This window comes from Heliconius melpomene, chromosome 19 (assembly GCF_056956725.1).
Source record: "Heliconius melpomene rosina isolate 202511_hmr_F chromosome 19, ASM5695672v1, whole genome shotgun sequence".
Lineage (NCBI taxonomy): Eukaryota > Metazoa > Arthropoda > Insecta > Lepidoptera > Nymphalidae > Heliconius > Heliconius melpomene.
This window is the reverse complement of record NC_140407.1, coordinates 8,796,819-8,818,162: the sequence shown is the minus strand read 5'-3', so window position 1 is coordinate 8,818,162 and position 21,344 is coordinate 8,796,819. Positions and strand designations below refer to the sequence as shown.

The following is a 21,344-nucleotide window of genomic DNA, read 5'->3' as shown; positions in this document are numbered from 1 at the left end:
ATTATTGATTAATTAATAATTTTTTCATTTTAAACTAGTTATTAAGTATTTGGAACTTTACATAGAGTCATCGTAAGTTTGTATAAATTCTAATTCGTTTTAGTTTCAGTACACAGAACAAACCAAGGGGTTATCAATTTCCTTTAAATAATAACTATTTACTTTATTTAAAAAACCATTTACTTTATTCTGACAAGAAAAGAACTCTAAAGAACAATATTAAATTATTTATTACCGATATTTATTTTATTTCCGTTTTATTATAAAATATTTAAAAGTTATTTTTATAGTGTAATTTCTTTAATTGCTTACATTAAATTCGTTTCAGTACCTACTATCAGAGAAATTTTGAGTAGCAAATAATTGACATCTTTAACTTGTGATGATGTTATCAAAATATTTACAGCAACTTATCGTCGTGGGGTCCAATTTAAAATGTTTAATCTGTCACATTCATTATTATCTCTGTTTTATTGCACTCGCCCTTCGTTTGGTACTATCATAACGAAATGATTATTTACTTTTAAAGCTTTTTGGAATTAATTTATTTAAAAAAGTAATTGCATATGACGTTTAGAAATCATCGTAGCGGATTAGAACAGTGTCCTATAGTAAACGAGACGCTTATAGGTTCGATTTCTATGAAATATATAATATTTTCCAGAACTCGGTGAAAGGAGGATACGGAAGTGGCTTGATGGAGAACGGAGTGTCTTAACACTACGTTTTCAGTATCCTTTTGCCTATCCTGCTGTGCGGGAACTAAAAAAAATATCACAGTAATATTTTCAATACAAAAATAAACCATTTTTATAGTTAAAAGTGAAATCTAATGAGATAAATATTTCCAAAAACGTTGTCTTATATGATAAGATTGTATTGTCTAAATGAATATATAGCATACATTTAAAACTTAGCTAGACATTAAAATTTCTCTAATAGTATTCATAATATATAGACATAAATTTGTAATGGTTTTACAATTTCCCACCATTAATTAATTTTATAATATAATTCCAATTAGTTGGCGGAAATATTAAAACTAAACGGTGAAAATTTTATGTGTCACTTTATTATAATTAAATTATGTAAAATAAACACTATAAAAATTTGACAATAAATTTTAAGCCTACTAAAATTGTTTTTTTTTTTTTATTTATGATATTAAATATTGAAATATCTATATATATAATAAAATTGTAAGTGATTCTGTACATGGAATATGTATATTGGTGTTATCAATGTAATTTAACCCAAAACGATTTTTTTTCATCTGTTTGTCGTTGCATTTATTAAAATAATATCGAGCGAGCGAAACCGGGAGCGGGTCGCTAGTTTTAAATATAGATAAAAATTTGCATCAGATATTATTATAGCTAGATATATAAGAATATAAATTGTTTTCCTTTAAGTGTTTCCATTTATCATCAACAAATAAAAACATATTATAGATATATATTTGAAAATATTTAACCATTTTGTCAACGACAGTAGTGTCCTATCAGTGTTATTTGTTGACTTCCATTAACGTTACGGGAGCATTTCTAATTTGAATCGGTAGCCTAATCGGTTGTTAATTTGTTAGATTTGAGCCTAAAAGCACCGCTTTCGACAATTTATAGCTTCATTTTCGTCAACTTGTTTATTTTATACGACTCCTTTTTTATATATATGTATATTTTATTTGATTTTCACCGACGATCGTTTACGATTTAGATAAAGTTGTATTCAAAGTGGTTTTATTATTAAATTTTGCCATTTGTTGCGAGCGCTTCTTTTCCCTTTTGATTTACTTTATAATTGGAAACAGTACTGTGTGACAAATTTTGTAGCATTCATGTGATTTATTGTATATATATTTTTTTAATACACTAAGAATAAGATAGTATATACCTACTGAGAATATCAAAAATGTGACCTATAGCATGCGAAATTATTACTTTAAATTTTCATTAAAGATTTTCTTTAAATTCTTACCGAACTTTATTTTCTAGGAATAAGCCATTATGATTTCTAGAAAATAAATTTCAGAAAAAAAAACTATAAAATAAATAAAATATATATAACATTTAAAATTTTATTTCTTTTGTTTATTCCATAATGAATACACCCACAATCCTATTAATTTTATCGTCCTCATTTCAAGTATATGTAAGGAAAAGACGTCTCTAGTGGCACCAACACATTTAATAATTTATGCATTCGATAAGTGCGATGTATAATTTTTTAAAATTAAATAACGTCGCACTGCCTCGAGATATCATTTAATGTAAGAGCGTGTATATGGACGAGTTTCGTAGATTTGCTTATTAATAAGTCCGACAAAGAATCTGTATCGTATAACGGTACAGTCCGGAATGCTAATACACTCTGTAGGTACCAAGCAATACTCATTTATCTACTCTAAAACATAGGTAACTAGTGCGTGGTTTAATTCGATAGATAATCTTTATGTACTCTCTTAATTATAAGCGAACCGATATGAATTGAAATTGATTGCCGGTGATTAATTCTCAGTTGATGGAATAAGTGTGCTGCAGGGTACCCTTATCGGTCCACTATATTATGTATTGTTTAACAGTGGTGGATGATGAATTTTATTTGTATGTAATATGAAGTATTTTTTTTTCACTGTCTTTATTTTCTTATAAATTTTATACTAGTCGTCACCCGTAACTTAGACGTAAAATCTCCTTGTTTTCTGTTTCCCAAGCAATTTCGTCCTCAGAAGTCCTCTCTTAGCACTCCCCTATACTCTCTAACCCACTACATGCCAAATTTCAGTCTAGTAAATTCGTCTGTGCGTTTGTCTATGAGTCATGCAGTAATAAAACACCTTTATTTATTAAAGAAAGGGTCGCTAACCCTTTGGTGGTTTCGCCCGCCTGTGCTACACAATAATTTATTTTCTCATTTGAATTATTTTTGGAATCTAATAACAATATCATATTAAACACAATGTTCATACATCGGTAACTAATCCAAAAAAATACTTTTTTTGTAGCAATATATATTATCACATGTAATATTTTATATTGACAAAACATTTTATTTACGAACCGAATAACTACAACGATCACAAAATATTAAAGGAAGTTTGCCTAAAAATAATAAAGGAAACTGCATTTAAGCTGGATAGATTAACCTGCACAAACGCAGATACCAGACAAATATTTAAAAACCATTGTATTGAATTTTACTACATTAATAAATTCCTCCAATAATAGATTTTCTCATAAACCTTCCAACAGACAGCGATGACTTGACAAATTTGTTATATGTATAGATAGATATTGCTTTTGGCATAAGACTAGCTATAGTGTTTAAGACATTATTATTTCGACTGCTTTCATTCAGTTCGTACCTTAGCTCAAAGAACACACATCAATCAGTTTTTATATAACACTGATGTACCAGAATGAACTTATCAACGTTTAATATTGATTTATTCATCAGTCAGTCAGTGCCTCGTGCACCTAACGGTAACACCGATAACTTTACGATCTACTAATTACTCTTCCAATAATTTTCGTAACAGCGTACGTCCGAAACCAGTAATGCATGTGGAAGTGGGTAATACACTCGTGTCGCATAGCATAATTGATCAGACGTGGTGGATAAATTAAGCGTTTTTATATCTTGTAGCAACGAGTCCAGAACATGTTTTTGTATTTACTCGCCGTCCAATAAAATTCTTAATTGAATTCCACGGACTTGTGGTCTGTTTGTTGTTGCTTTATTTTGGATATAGGATTAATTGGACTATAAATAGATACCGTCATGGTACGTTTCGACAGGGTTTTAGTTCAATGGATGTGGGTTCGTTTTTGGGCTAGCTAGGTAAATCGCTATTGAGTCCAGTTATGATTATTTACTGAATAAGTACAAATAATATTCTCTAATAAATCCAATAATAGTCTAATAGAACATAATATAATAAATGGGTTGATTTTGGGTGCGATCTCTATTCGAGGGATTTAAATTGGGATTTTTATTTCTGCTTTCCAAAAATAAAATGCGGCGTTAATATTCGCCACTCACCACATCAAGTGTCAAAACACTTGCAAACACACATTATGCCACTCAATTATTAGTTGACACATTTTACTTAACCATTATATTAAACTATATATTAAAGAATTTATAATAATATTTTTGATGCCTCTATATTAACAACTTTAAAGTTTATAGTTATTTTAGAAAAAAAATATCCCATCAAATATAAGTTAGTTTAAGAAATATATTTAAGAATGCCTACAGCTAAAGCATCAATGAGCTTAGATTATAATAAAGGTACTTTTAGACAGATATTAATCACAGTAAATTAGACCTTTATTTCTCGTAATAAATTATATTATATATTTTTTTAATACTTTCTATTAATTGCAATTAATATGGCTATTTTTATATACATTTAGCTAATAAATATAATTGAAATAAAAAATTGATTTTTTTCCCAAATACTTACAATTGAATACTTATAACAATAATAATAATATAAACTGTTTATATTCTTATTTCTTATATAAGAAATATAGTTTTCTGAAATTCTTTATAGTATGAATATAGCTTTAACTTTAATGTAATCCGTGATGTATCGGCTACTGAGGCAGTCCCAACCCACCAATTATGAAATAATTACAAAGCTTATGGCTCTGGGAGAGGATTTAAGAGGGCTGAATAAGAAACAGAAGAAGTTCCATTCAAATATTTTATTTCGTTTTGTTTAAATTATGTTGTCTTAAAATCCAAAGTAATCTTACAACTAGAACTATCTTATAAATGTATGTATAAAGTGTGTCCATTAACCGTTCTTAGTTATACTGTACAGATATAAGCAAACTCTCTAATACAATAAAGATACTCTATATTGATATAAAGAAACTATTTCCATACTTTTCTGTCAATTATAATTAAGTCTGCGGCCATCATCTGACTAATATATGTTAAATTAGATATTTAACCCTAACTTAGATAATGTAAACAAGTACTACGTACGTAAAATAAAATATGTTTTTTGGAAAAATATTATAGGTTAATATTTTTCCAAAAAACATATTTTATTTTACTTAAATTAAATTATCAGTAACAGATATTCACTTAAATATCTGTTACTGATAATTTTAATAATCATATTTATAAAAAAGAGCCAACTCTAAGCATTCTACATTGTTGTATTCCTTCCGAAATGCAACTGTATGAATCTGCTCTCTAAACCCCGCCCTGTGATTTGGCGCAATTATAACGTCGCGAAGGCACTTCGATGCGAAAAAAGCGAGACGGACCCTTGATTAAAATTGTGACGCGATGATTGCAGATTACAGCGGCGCTCCTAAGGAATTTTAGAAGTTAGACATTTTAAATGATAAAATTTAAAATAGCTTATATCTACATAAACCTACGCATATCTACAGTACATAACTAGCTTATTATCCGCAGTAATAAATTTACTATTGTATGTTATAGATTATTATTTTTTAGTACATTTTCTCCACATTTTCTCTTCGTTTTTTTACAAATGTATAGATAGATATACATTTGTATGTAAATTATATTCACAAACACAATTTGTACCAAAATGTTCTTGTTAATTGTGAAATATTTGAATTAACAAGTTTACGTGGAGGAAGATTTTTGAGTACCAAGAATTCTTTACAAAACACTTCAATTGTGAAATTAAAATGATTTACGTGCCGTATATTTCATTAAATTAAATCTATTAAATAATTTTGAGTACGTACGTGACTTTTCGAATTTCCATGACTTAAAAATTGCCATTTACAGGTACAAATAAGCTAATAGCACTTACATTTTGCTTTTGTTAAAATTAAATGTGCTAACCCAATTTTTCACAATTCTAGAAAATGTTTTAATAATGTGTTACAGTGTTTTTTTTATAGATAACTGATATATAATAATAAATACACACATATGTACATAAGTATATTTTAATATAAATTCTATATAGATTTCAAAGAAATAAACTCAGATCATTTCTCCGAAACTACCAAAATAAATGGTAAAGAATTCCCAAAATCCAAAACGAGTTAATTAGACAAAAAACCTCACTCACGATTCGATCAGGAACGGAATGGTATTCAGAGACAAACAATAAATAATTCTAATTTTACGCTCAATAAACCGTCGAAGCCTCACAATGCTCGTGATGGTACAACTGTTACACTTTCTTTGATACGTGTACGCGACCATCAAAAAAGCTGTGCAAACTGTTATACGGTGGAGTTACTTGCCAATTTCTTTGGTAGTATTGATTAAATTTTCAATGTCACATCCGAGTAAACGTTTGAACGATTATTATATGTTAAATGGGTATTTGTGTTTGTATTTTGTGTAACCTAATACTAAATATCTGTGTCGTTCTATGAATGTATCGTCTTTTTTTATTTTGTATTTTTATGCAAATATTTTTGTTATGTTTATAAAGTCTTATTTAATAATATAATCTTTAATTTACTTTATTTGATATGTAGATGATGCAGGGGCACAAAGGTTCGACAGTAAATGTGACAGATTTTGGGTTCGAAATACACAAACCAGCTTTACTCTCGTTTATGTCTTTTCGGGTAAAACGCTATAACTAATATTATTATTGTTTTAATAGTTATTTATATGTGGGGGTAAAGTGACCGCGTAATGTTTAACACGGTCTATCTCCCACCCTCCCACGTGGTAGTGCAGACCGTGAAATACCACTTGAACCTTATGCTAATATAAAGTGACATATACTTAAATGAAAGAATGACATTAAGAGATACTCGTATACTTATTAAGTATTTGGAATATTATAATAATTATTCTATATATAAATCAGCTTCACGCAGAAGGAAGTCAACGCCGCGCTTTGCCTCGACACCAGAGTGAAGAAATGAAAATATATCCTCCTATCCTATATCTTATAAAACAAAGTCGCTTTTCGTGTCTGTCTGAACTTTCTAACTCTTCTTCTTCTAAACCACCCAACGGATTTAAATGCGGCTTTCACCATTAGGTCGAGTATTTCTCAGGGAAGGTTTATATATAGTTTATTATTTGTACATTCTTATGTAAATTAACATAAATACGATAAATGTGTATAAAGTCCTACCCGTTCAGACACTTTCGCGCATGCGCTGCTTTTATGGTAAGTACTACATGAAAATAATGTACTGGAGTATTGTTCCTCTTAATAAGATCTACAAAAAAGTCCGCGAGAGCATATTTTTATCTTTTAAGGATAACGTGTAGTGATCATATTTCTGTCTAAAAATTGTAATTTCAATATATTTTTTATTGTGAGGGATATTTTTCCATAATGGTATTAATCCTTATCCTTTAAAATACTTTATTAAATTTCTACGTTAAACGAAGATAAATTTTTCTTTTTACACAATTTCGAAATTGCGAATAGTTTTAGAGAAAAACGCATTTAATTGTTAACACATCACGCCGTTTACACATCAGCTGTATCGAGTCAAGTTTTACTTATCCCTTACTCACAGTATATAAATAAGTATATTAGTTACGTTGACCATTTAATGTAGATCAAAACTGTCTTTTACTGTTTTTCATTTTAATAAGTACTTTAGAAGTTGTTACAATATCAAAACATCCTTGCTGCGAAACGCGCCCCGCGACGTTTTGCTTATACAAGCGCGTCATGAGCAGTCATCGGTGGTTCCGTGGTAGAATGCTCGCCTGCCACGCGGGCGGCCCGGGTTCGATTCCCGGCCGATGCATTCTATTTAATTTTCCTCATAGGCAGCCACGTAGTGCCTACCCAACCGGTGTCGCTGTTTTAACAGCATTAACCACAAGCTCAAAAAAAAAACCCGCCTGCCTCAGCGAAGCAGATTTAGATTGTGTTATTTATTTGTGTTTATTTTAAAACAATTGGAAAATCCTTATTGGAATTACGAAAATGCGGGTTGCATTAGGGTTTAATTAATTTTTACATTATCTTAAGTGCTTTGCAAACATACATTATATGAATAATTCAGTAGTTAAGGCGGGCGAAGCCGCGAGCAGGTCGCTAGTATCTTATAAAACAAAGTCGCTTTTCGTGTCTGTCTGAACTTTCTAACTCTTCTTCTTCTAAACCACCCAACGGATTTTTATGCGGTTTTCACCATTAGATCGAGTATTTCTCAGGGAAGGTTTATATATAGTTTATTATTTGTACATTCTTATGTAAATTAACATAAATACGATAAATGTGTATAAAGTCCTATCCGTTGATACACTTTCGCGCATGCGCTGCTTTAATAGTAAGTACTACATGAAAATAATGTACTGGAGTATTGTTCCTCTTAATAAGATCTACAAAAAAGTCCGCGACAGCATATTTTTATCTTTTTAGGATAACGCGTAGTGATCATATTTCTGTCTAAAAATAGTAATTTCAATATATTTTTTATTGTGAGGGATATTTTTCCGTAATGGTATTAATCCTTATCCTTTAAAATACTTTATTAATTTTCTACGTTAAACGAAGATAAAATTTTCTGTTTACACTATTTCGAAATTGCGAATAGTTTTAGAGAAAAACGCATTTAATTGTTGACACATCACGCAGTTGACTCATCAGCTGTGCCGACTCAAGTTTTACTTATCCCTTACTCTCAGTATATAAATAAGTATATTAGTTACGTTGGCCATTTAATGTAGATCAAAACTGTCTTTTACTGTTTTCATTTTAATAAGTACTTTAGAAGTTGTTACAATATCAAAACATCCTTGCTGCGAAACGCACCCCGCGACGTTTTGCTTATACAAGCGCGTCATGAGCAGTCATCGGTGGTTCAGTGGTAGAATGCTCGCCTGCCACGCGGGCAGCCCAGGTTCGATTCCCGGCCAATGCATTCTATTTAATTTTCCTCACAGGCAGCCACGTAGTGCTTGCTTTTCATCAAGGACAGAATACCCTCTTAAGCATTAACCACAAGCTCGAAAAAAAAATAACCCGGCTGCCTCTATAACAACGAAGATTTAGATGCGTTTGCACGTATTGGATAATCGGAGTTGAATGTATTATTTCAGCGCGATATATTTGGTTTCATATTTTTTGTAGTAGTTATTAGTAGGTAGGTTTTTGTTTATAATTTCTTCCGTTTAAAAATAGTCATTTAACTATCTAAAAATAGTCATTTAAATATATTTTAATAAGTACTTGAAAAAATTAGTAGCACAGATTTAAAATTACGGTACCTACTAATAAATCCTTGCCGAGTAAAACAATTGGAAAATCCTTATTGAAACTACGAAAATGCGGGTTGCATTAGAGTTTAATTAATTTTCACATTATCTTAAGTGCTTTGCAAACATACATTATATGAATAATCCAGTAGTAAAAGCGGGCGAAGCCGCAAGGGGGTCGCTAGTTTATAATAAATATTTAATTTCTTTGAGTGGGGATCGAACCCACAACCGGTCGATTTTGAAGTCTCACTTTTACCCCTGTGCCACAACTGGTCTTAATTAAAATAACCTTTTTATGTAATAAAATGTTCAACATAAATCAATCTATCAATTACAAGATAATGGTATTTTAACACACAATTATACGGTCTAGTGCCTACCCCCAGCACGTGGCATATCGGAGCGTGTCGTGCTATACTCACATGGCTTAATTATGACATGTCTATAACAGGTGAAATATACGTAAACAATATAATTCATATCTCCTAAAAAGTGAAGATAAGTAATGTTATTAGTTATTTTTTTATCGTGTGCGTGATACAGCGTGAAGCTGATTTGAAGTATGTTTTATAGGAAAATTCAGCTTTTGTGCTGGCAATTTATGGACACAAAAATTTCGAGTTAGCACGCTTAAATATATTATTTACATTCTATAAAATATAATATAAGACCATTAGGGAAATAAATATTAAATCTTGCATGTTAAGCATACATTTACGTTTATGAGGATTTTGTAAGCAAATAATTAAATTATAACATCATATATAACACAAACGGGTACGGTAATATTGAAATTAGCATATAAGTAGATTAGGGCTTGCGGGATTTGTTTACCGGCAACGGGGAAAAAAACGCGATTTTTCAATTAATGTCATAAAGTTTACAAAATCAAAGCTGAGGACGACAACTGTTATAAGTGTAAAACAATAAAACACTCAATTATCTCATAAAATATTAAACGTGATGACTATCTATTAAAAACAAATGGTTATCACGTAAACAATTTCACGGTACGTCACCTACCCTCATTGAAGGTAAGGCACGTGTTACGCTGAAGCGTGACACGTCATGCTCGGTATTGTACGCAATTGGCGTGTTAACATTAACACGTTGATAATTGATTGTATTATTATACGATTATGTGGGGGAAGGTGAATTATATGTCATGTTTAGATTTTTTTATTAGACGCTTTACCTCGCTTATAGCAGAGGGAACCTGGTATTACAATTCGTTCCCTAGTTTCCGGTGAATTATCGAGACAGTGCATGTTGAGTGACTAAACTCTATGTTATTAGAGCGAGGAAATACTAAATAATTCAATTATTATCGCTTACAATAGTCACTGACTAAGATATTTTAAGTTTGGTTTCATTACGTACGAGGTATCGAAATCTCACGCTAGATTATATTTCGAATCATAATTAATTGTAAAATACATTAAGTGGCAAAAAGAGGAAGGAGAGCCTTATAAATATCAAGACATAAAATCGTCAATAACGCTAATATATCTATATTCCGATAGATTACAATATATTATAACAATTATTTAAGGCAAACAAATTAAATACCGTTATCTTGCTGCTTTACTTGTCAATACTTAACTATATATTATTTAAAATACGTACTTTTCAATACATAACTGACAATTGTTACAAACGTTCCATATGATACTGTGTAATTTGTATGACGTCTATGCCTGGAGACTGACGCCCTCGAGACATATTTGAGTTATAAGCGAAAGCACATATTGAAATTGCATATTATTCCTGTCTTTATTAGAATGAAATTATTTCATGCATATCAGTAGATAGTAAAAGAGGTTTTATGACTAATGTTATACGATTAGGTTTATTCTTAAGTAAATAATGTAGTGGGAACCTAGTATTAAGATAATACGTTATTAAAATACTTCCGTTTTCCATTTTGCGCCGAATTCTTGAGGCAATTCGTGTTGAGTGGCAAAAGTCAACGCCACGTTTTGCCAGAGCGAGGAAATGAAAATATTATATAAGACCACCACTGGGAATCGAACCTACCATTGTCACGTTTACAGGCCACGAGGGCTTCATATATATATTTTTATGTATTTAATGTAAGTTACATATTTATTTTTTTTGTAAAATATACTCGTAATTATATAAGCAATATGTAATATTTCTTTTCTATATAATATTACTTTTTTAAAAAGCTATACCCATTATGATAGAAATTAGAGTAAATACACACTCAACATAGCACAACCAGATACATTTTACTCAATTTTTAGCTCCCATTTCCACACACAGGATTTATCCAGTACGCGTATTCAGTTGCAATAATCTCGGCTTACCTCCGGCCTTCACGACTTGTAATCTTAAGATATTTGTAATGGCACGTGCATTGGCTGTGAGGCATTCCTTGTTTTGATCTATTGTTTACATACTATAAACTTAGACGTTTCGGCCTCATATAGGTAAAGGACAAAATTATGGTCAAAAATGTAATGATCAATTTCTCCGTTCTATTTGTTATGATTGTGTTTATAGACACTGTATTTTATTCTGTCTCGCATATAGCAGGTTAGACATAAGAAAGTGTTAGGACCCTCGTTCTCCCCTTTCCGCTAAAAGTTTAAGGCATTGCGTGTTGAGTGGTGGAACATACCTCAACCCCGTGCTTTGCCTTGGTACCAGAACGAAGAAATAAAAATATCATTAAATAATAAATCATTCCCACGAACAGAAATCAAACCCAAAACCGTCGTGCTTACACACCCGCTTGTGCTCTCGCGTCAAATGACAAAATCTTATATATCAGTAAAAAAATACCGATAAATAATATTGGTTCATAAAAACGTTATTAAATCAACAATTACAAAAAGTAGTAGTTACTTTGCATATTATATTTTATATTCGTCGTACAGTTTTTTATTATTATTTCCATTTACCGCAGCGTAGTGGTCGTACTCGTGTGTTCTAACGAGGCTTCGGTATAAATTCTCGAGTATAATAGCGCGTGCGCCGCAATTTGGTAGAAGTGAGTCAAATAATCGCCTCGGGCTGAGCAATCATGGCTGCTGGTTTCCATTGTCACGCAAATGTTAAGGTGTACATACAATTTTATTTATCTTTATTTATAGGTATATATGTATGTTTAAAAGTATATTATGTATTTTCAACTCGGCGTTGAATTTCGCCAATCAACATGCGGTGATGAAAAGGGTACGGTCTTAATGAGAACAGTCTTAACATTAGGTTCCTATGCCTCTTCAGCGTGAAGCCAAAAATATATATATTTACATATATTGAAATAAGCGAAAGCGATTTATCGCTGTTGTATGTTGACATGAAAAAAAATTAATTATTTTAAAAAAGCGGTCCTCAATTTTATTACTCTTTTATAAAAAAATGTTGCTATAATTTCATAATTTTGCTACTCAATGGAAACTCACAGCTACTAAATTTAACCGACATCGCATGCAGAGATGTCAGTAATGCGGGCCCGCGGCGGACAATCATTTTGGCTTCTGTTTAAAAACGCAATCACGATATTAATGTTTTAGTTACGTATGTAGATTATGCGTTTCTTATAATATACGTAATAATTTAATTTTAACCTAATATTACAACTATTAAATATGCATTTTATATGTTTTAAAATATATTGTAAGTATATATTAAAAATTTTACTCTAGAAAATATAATATTTCAAATTTTTGGTAGTTACTGTTATATCATGATTATATATTGGTTAGTCGTAGCTCAGGGGCACAAGGGTGCGACTATAAATACGACATGTTGTGTGTTCGATTCCCACTTGAAGAAATTAAATATTTAATATTTTAATTTACTCGTTCTGGAAACGGGGCAAATCGAGAGGAAATGCCTCCTATTTTAATGGGATCGTAGTTTCTTAAGACAAGGTTTCCTTTGCCAACGCCAACTAATGTATCTACATACATATAGCTATACAAAAAACAAAGCTATCTTCCAACTTGCACATAAAAAAACAAACGGCACACGCAATCAATAATAAAAATTTACAAAATATTTAGATCGGTATTCAAATCGACTTCATCTATCTTCCGAGTTGGAATCTGTCCGTACGTGTATAATTCATAGTTAGTAGTTTTACATATGTTATTAAGAGCAATATCGAGCATTTGGTACGGTTAAACCTTATGTTATTACAGTACTAACAGGCAGTTGACCGGTTTTGGAACACACGCGAGATAACGCCTTTGGGCTTCTGGAAACGCTGGACGAGCATACTATTCGATTCGATATTCTTTAAAGAACTTTTGTTGAAAATTTTGAAGGTTGTGTTTTAAGGGTTCGATTATACGTAAACGTTCCTATTAAGTGATGATTTAATTTTAATATTCCTTGGTTTTTTATTTTTCTGATAAACGAAAATGATAGATATTTTTTATTAAATAATAAATAGTATGAACCAAAGATAAAAATCATATAACATTTCTACATTCATTTTAAGGAATTATAATTAAGTTAAATAAACTATTAATTTGACTCACATATCTTCTTCACATAGAATACAGGTTATGAGGAGAATCCACAATTTGGAAAATGTTGATCCCAGGGTCCAAACTTCAACTGTGCTAATTTAAGTTATTTGACCATTATATTTATAGCATATTATTAATTTGACTGGACTATTAAGCTAAAAATAGATTTCTTTAGTAGTTTACAATTGCTTAATGAATAGTTGCCATCACATTGGAACTATAGAATATATATTTGTGATCAAATTAACATATATTAACTTAAACAGTAACACTGAAGCTCTCATATATAACACCTGTATCGCTTGTTTCGTGGCCACGGTACAATATTAGTATAAATTTGCATTTTTATTAGGCTCAATGGGAAGCTGTAAATAATTATGTCTACATTAGCATCCGAATCACTATTAAATTGAATATTTATGAAATTTGTATTTGACGAAGCTTTTTTGGTGCTTTACCAGAAATCGACATTAAAAAGTCTTTTGAAAATATTATGAACTTTTCAAAATAAATGAAATATTGATACGAAGAAATGAAATATTTATTTAATTTATATTTTCATTTATTCGCTCTGGTGTCGAGGCAAAGCGCGGCGTTGAGATCCACCACTCAACACGCAATGCTTCCAGAATTTGGCGGAAAATGGGGAACGAAGTGCCTTAACTCTACACAGTTCATGAATTTGTTTTTAAATAAAGAAAAACCTACGAAATTATAATATTATGCTAAATTGCATAATCTTATAAATTGCGATTTCCATTAAATAATATCCGTATCGAACCATTAGTGGTGTGCCAATCGAAATGCATCGTAATACTTAAAGTAGTTTTCACGTCACTAGCGACTGCGGCTACTTGAAAGCCAGCCCATAGAATAAAATACCAGATGCTATAATATCAAAGCTTGTATAAATTACATTTGCTAATTAGTCAACTTCCTTTAATATATAAGATAGTGATCGATAAATTTTATTAATGAAAAATTATAGGTTTTTAATTATGTTTCAATTTGAATTCTTAATTTAAATTCACATACGATATAAATGTTAAAATTTAATTTAACAAAATTCATAATTTTATATGCATATTGCACGTATTTACAGTATATGTACGTATTGGTATGTTCCTCGAACTATTTCTAATTAAACTGCGGCGTCTTCTAAAGCTGGATATCTACATTCGATAAGCTATATTAAATTGTTGAAAAACGATAAAATTGTAATCAAATGATATTCATATTATTATTATGGGCATCCATTACTTAAAACTGTAAACATTTAAGGTGCTACTAATTGTTTTATTGAATAAAACTTATTATAAACTAGATGAATATAATTAATAAATTTAATTTTTAATTTTTAAAAGTACAAATGTGATATTTTATAGCTTCTCTCGATCGATGTTGTATGTAATTCACATTGGACTTGGTTTTATTTAAATTTAATATTTTAAACAAGTTTATTAGAATATCATGCTCTATATTATGATAATTTAAAAAAAATAACGAGCATTTTTAAATTAATTTTTGATACTAACTAAAAATACATCTAAACTAAGAGGCCATCGTGGCATAGAAGGCTAGCATCTGACTGTAAGCCCGACGGTTATGGGTTCGATCCTCACTCGAAGCCAATATTTAATTTATTTTCATTTCTACACTATCATAGGAGAAGCGTGGTGCTCAGAGCGGACTGTCTCGAAAATTTCGTAGAAAGTCAGGCAACGAAGTCTCTTAGGATTAGATTTAACAAATACAATAGTTTATTTTATTACATAGTTTTTTAAATAACAATTGTTTGTTACAGGTACGACACAGATTTGGTTTGTTTGACGAAGTGTGCACGTCAGGAGGGGTGCAGGTACGACATTGCAACTGGGTGCGATTTTTACGAGTTTCAGAAAATTATGGACCCCAAGTAAGTACTAAATTAAAATATGCTTAAATATTTATTATTCAATAAGTATTATAAATACTTTTGATGTAATGTAAATATCATCCGAAAATTCTACTACTAAATTTCATTTTTTTTGCTTTTCATATTATTTATTTGACATTTTTTTATTAGGTTAACTTCGTCTGTACAAAAGTCAAGGGCGAACCAGTGTATGAAGCAGTTAAGCCAGTTTCAGCACACACTGAGCTGGTGGTATATTATCTTCCTGAAAGACCTGAAGAATTATTCTTCGTAAGGATGCGGAATAATTTGTATAGACAAACTATGGATTCAATATTAGAAGGTAAATATGACGCAATTACTCTTTAATCCATATTAAAATCTGACAATATACGAAAAATTGGTAAATGTGTAAAGATATTAATAGTTAAACAAAATTTTGATACTATTAATAAAAAACGTGAATGAAAATAGTATAGTATATTAAAAGTTATATAATTCTAAATAAATATTTTACGTATTCAAAATATGCAGTGAAGTATCAATTTAGAAGTAAATATAATTAATTTATATGTAACTATATTGCAGGTGTTCATAATAGTTGTCGAATATGGTGAAAGTGGTACAACATATGTTAAAAATTTATGAGCACGAGTAGAGCAATCGCGATAGACGAACCATGAAATTGTATCAAATTGATACACTTATAGTGTAGAGATTTATAAATTTCTTATGATGAAAGTTTTTTTTTGAGTTTTTAAATACCAATAATCGTTATATAACGCCGGTAAAAATATACTGTTTGAAAATATATAAAAAAAAAGCTTTTCTACGAACTGTTTACTCGTAACCTTAGAAGAGATGGAGGTCTTGGTTCCATTATCAGCCAATCAGTTCGATGATGCCATATTCTCGTGTTGTCACCTAAGTTATGTATAACGTCACGCCAGATTTCACGTTGATATAATTTGGTATTTCAAGGGCTCAAATTCAGTTTCTTATATATTATCACATACTTAAAAAGCTAAGTCGAGCTAATAAAAGCGTGTTTAACTTAAAAAAAATCTACATTTGATATTTATGTAAGGCGTTCCACTATAACGCATGATATATTATTCAAAGACACTAAATTAAATTAAATATGCTGGGCAGTTATTAAAAGTTTTACATAATATTATACAAAGACATGTTTCTATGATAATTTATTTCCTGCAATTATATTAATCGATATTGGACAAAATTTCGACGAATAAACTGTTTTTTTTTAAATATAACATACATCAAAAACTCACATATATTCCGCCAAATTATTAAAATGGTTTACCGGCAAACTCAGCTCTCCTGTACACATAAAGAACTTAATTTTTTTACCATAACAAATAAAATACCTAAGGAAGATCCCCATACGATAGACAAAATTTTTGTGCCATTTTCATATATGTACGGAATGTGGTATGGAACACGCTGTGGGTGAGTCCGACTCGCACTTGACCGGTTTATTTAATAACATATTCCTCAAGCATTATAAACCAAGCAAAACTTCCACACCATGTACGAGTATCTACTAAGTTGTCACTTTGGTAACGGCGGCACTTCAAAGAATTCTTTTAGTTCGGTAGTCGACGGCTCGTGATTGCCTTTTTATCTCAGAGCCACTGATCAATGCGACATCTGTAAATGACTGTCGTTAGTTACTTTACCGGTGTTTGGTGTTTAATAATCATTTGTTTTTATTGTTTTCTTTTAGTTTTTTTGTTTGGATTAGCTTAAATATTTAAGATTAGCTTAAATATTTAAGATTAGTTTAAATATTAATTTTGTATGTTAGTTTATAGTAAATTATTTTTTAGTGTCTAATATATTATGTTGACCAGTCCTGGCATAGGGTTACAAAGTGTGCTGTAAAATCGACTGGTTGTGGGTTGGATCGATTCGATTTGTTTAAATTTATATTTTCATTTCTTAACACGCAATGCCTCCAGAATTCGGCGGAAAGTGGGGAACGGAGTGTTAACACGAGGTACCCTCTGCCTACCCTGTGCGGGATACAGCGTGAAGCTGATTATTATGATTAATATATCTTGACTTTACATAGAAAAGCTGGTGAGCTAGAACTTGTTGTTAAGATTTAATAACAACTTAAGAATAAAAAAAATGTTATTGCGTAATATTTCTAACAATTTACCTACTACAAAATTTTACATAGAACTCGAGTCAAATTTCATTATGAATTACTCATAGATCACTCTTCTATTCACCAAAAAATCTAAAAATATATATATAAATTAACATTATAAAGTATTCAATTTAAAATTATTAACACTATACGAAGTAGAACCGTTCGGTTAAGTTATATAGCTACGAATATACCCAGCGATAACGAACGCGGCACGTTTGTCTCACTAAAGAGATCCGATCGGCGACCACATCGATAACTCCAATGCAGCTGTCGGCGGAAATGGCCTATATGTATATAAAAATATTGCTAATGTTCAAAATGAATGTCTGGAATGAAATAAGTGTGTTTTTAATGAAAAAAATTTATATAATATGCATTTATTATATTTAAGAGGCTATAGTGGCACAGTGAAACAGTTCTGATAGTAAACGTAATGGTTGTACGTGTAGGTTCAAGCCATATTCGGGGGAAATAAAAATTATCATTTCTTTAGTTATCAAAGACCCTATAGTTCACCCTATCAACATGCAATATCTCGAATGGAGATGGAAAGTGGGGTACGCAGTTTTTTGAGGCTAAGTTCTTCCAGCCGCGCGTCTATCTCCACCTCAAAGGCCGGCAACGCACCTGTAGCTCCTCCGGTGCTTCACGGGGTCGTGGGCGGCGGTGATCATCATCGGGTGACCCGAACGCTCGTTTCCCTTGTCCTTTTTCCATAAAAAAAAAAAAAGTTAGGAGGCAAAACACGGCATTGAGTTCCGCCACGCAATGCCTCAAAAATTCGGCGGTAGGTGGGTAACAGATGTGCCTTTATTGGAACGGGTAGCCTTAACACTAGTAGGGAACCTGGGCCCTCTGTCTTTCTTGCTATGTAGTGGCTACTGCTATGTAGTATCATTTTTATCATTTATTTTTGTTTTTTGCTTATTGTTATTTAATACAAACGTTAAACAATAAATGTTATTATAATGATTTATATTTTATATAAACTCATTATTTCGTTATTTTTATTTTTTGCGTATTATTATTGTAATATTTAAAAAAATAAAATAAAGAACTTCGTGTCGTATTTATTGTTTGTCACGCAGCAAGTTCTTATATAAATATATGTAATAAAATAATAAATGAAAATATGCTCTCAACCGTGATTCTAATTCATAATTTATATATATTATTTTAATTTCAATACAAATCTCTAATGCGTTTCCAAATATTTTTAATATTTTATATACAATTGTCGAAATACTCTACGAAAGTGCCAACATCTCTAAGCTATAAAACAATATCCACCATAAGTAGTTTTAAAGAGCTGAGTTATTTGAAGTCAAAGCAGTAATCAATTTGCACGTAATTCTGAACCAGTTGTGAGATTGTATCGTTTTGACAGCCGATCCATATAAAGAATACCATTCCAGCAATCATGAAAAATATTTTATCGATAATATACAACTATCCGATCCATTGATCTGCAAGAACGCTAAAGCAATTAAAGGCTGACCATTGAGAGAATGAATGTTCTAGTAAAACTAGTATACGGAGGATTATTTAATAGAATGTTATTAAAAATTACCTAGGTTCTTATGGTTTTCATGTTCCCTTCAGAAATACGTAGATACGTACGTACCCTCTAATTTAGCTGGACTGTTTTCTAATTTAGCTTAAATATAATTTAAGTCAACAAAGAGCGGCGTTAAGTTCCGCCACTCAACACGCAATGCCTAATTTTTAATTGACTAAATATTCATATATTATCTTCAATTCCAATAATTTCACTTATTTACGTCATGTCAACCTGATACTTTTTTCTTCTTCATGGTCGATGTGTAAAATTGCTTTTTTTAAATACTAACAAAATTTTTCATCTTCAGCGAATCAAATAACGAAAGCTTAATTAAAACAGGTTCCGATCAAAACTAAAGAACGCTATAAACATAAATTGTCTAGACTCTTATAACAACATTTTTACGGTTGTCAATAAATTGGTTCATTAATATTTTTTTTGCCTCAATTGGATCATGAGTTTTAAAGGCGAAAACTTAATCTTTACGGACTCATCTGTTCGGCTTCAGATTTGCTTACAAGGAAACTTGATTTTATTTAACTTTGAATATCGTAATTGAATTTAGAGTAATTTATTTTATTATACCAATCCTCTTTTCGTATCTTCCCCTAAAAGTCAGCGTGAATATTATTTAACAAATATCAGATTTTTAGAAATGGCAAAAAAAGATAAGAATATTAAAAATGATTTATCTTTTACAGATACACCGTTAGACCTATCTACATCCCTTCTATCCCGAGTCCTGCTACCAATATCCCCACCATCGGGTGCAGAAGATGAACATAAGTCAATATCAGGGGATTCCCTGACTTCCTCATCAGCGGGTTCATCAAACGAATTATTAGACATGACACCAAAGATCCAAAGAAGACCAGCAAAATCTGAACGTGCGTTGTTACCTTGCGAAGTATGTGGAAAGGCTTTTGACAGACCATCATTATTGAAACGCCACATGAGAACACATACAGGTATGCAATAAAAAATAGCGGAATGTACTGATTCATAAAGGTTCCATATAAATTTAGAGCCGTCTTATATAAATAAACGGAATATTATGAGATAAATAAAAAAATCAATGCCTTCTTAGTACATATGACTTAATAAATGTTAGTTCTAGGCTCAATCCTTGCTCGGGAAGTTATTAGTACTTTAATTTATTGTTTTTTTTTTATTTCTTCGCTCTCTCTTCTTTGCTATTAATGCTACTTTTTACCACACAAAATTGAACTAAAAATACTCCATTCCTTGAGTGTTTTAATACTTGGTTAACTCACAAACTTAAAAAATAAATAGAATATATATGTAATTATGATCCTTCTCATATTTATTTTTCATTTTTAGGTGAAAAGCCACACGTCTGTATGGTTTGCAATAAGGGATTCAGTACATCGAGCAGTTTAAATACCCACAGACGAATCCACTCAGGAGAGAAGCCTCATCAATGCCAACACTGCGGGAAGAGGTTTACAGCGAGCTCGAATTTGTATTATCATCGAATGACGCATATAAAGGTAAGATATTCTTTTATGAAGCTGACGGAGCGAAACGAAATTGTAAAAACAAAATATGAGACAAAGCAAGTTTTATATTTATTTATAGCTTTAATAAAAACAAATATTAGATATTGCGTAGGGGAGAGCGGGGCTAAAAGTTACCGAGGTAAGTTGTTCCGATGGAAATAATTTCGCGGGGAAAAGTGATAGGAATATTTAGTAAACATATAGTGAAATGCAATGTGATAGCGCACCCATGTCCAGCATATTGAACAATCCAGTGGCACCCGAAACCAATGGAATAGCACACGGGTGTCTTTGGTGCACGATTGTAAATATTTTCGCATTTGATATTTTTGGTCTGTCTCACAAATTTTAACGATTAGCCTCGAGTATGTTAGTGTTTTTTTTACATATATTATCTACTATTTCGGAACACTATTTATAAATTATTTCTGTTTCCTAATCTTGTTTATATTTAATTTTTTTTCAACACGGGTTTTTGGGGCTAGATGTT

General features: G+C 31.0%; 1 protein-coding gene across 1 annotated transcript in view; it reads left to right on the top strand.

Annotated features, from left to right (window-relative positions):
• LOC146528629 (uncharacterized) overlaps positions 1–21,344 on the top strand; it is a 59,586-nt gene that overhangs the window by 23,081 nt on the left and 15,161 nt on the right. Inside the window, exons 2-5 of the mRNA XM_085203247.1 lie at positions 15,505–15,615; positions 15,766–15,937; positions 20,036–20,302; positions 20,676–20,845. Of these exons, the coding sequence (XP_085059373.1) occupies positions 15,505–15,615; positions 15,766–15,937; positions 20,036–20,302; positions 20,676–20,845 (720 nt within the window). The remainder of the gene's footprint in view (positions 1–15,504; positions 15,616–15,765; positions 15,938–20,035; positions 20,303–20,675; positions 20,846–21,344) is intronic.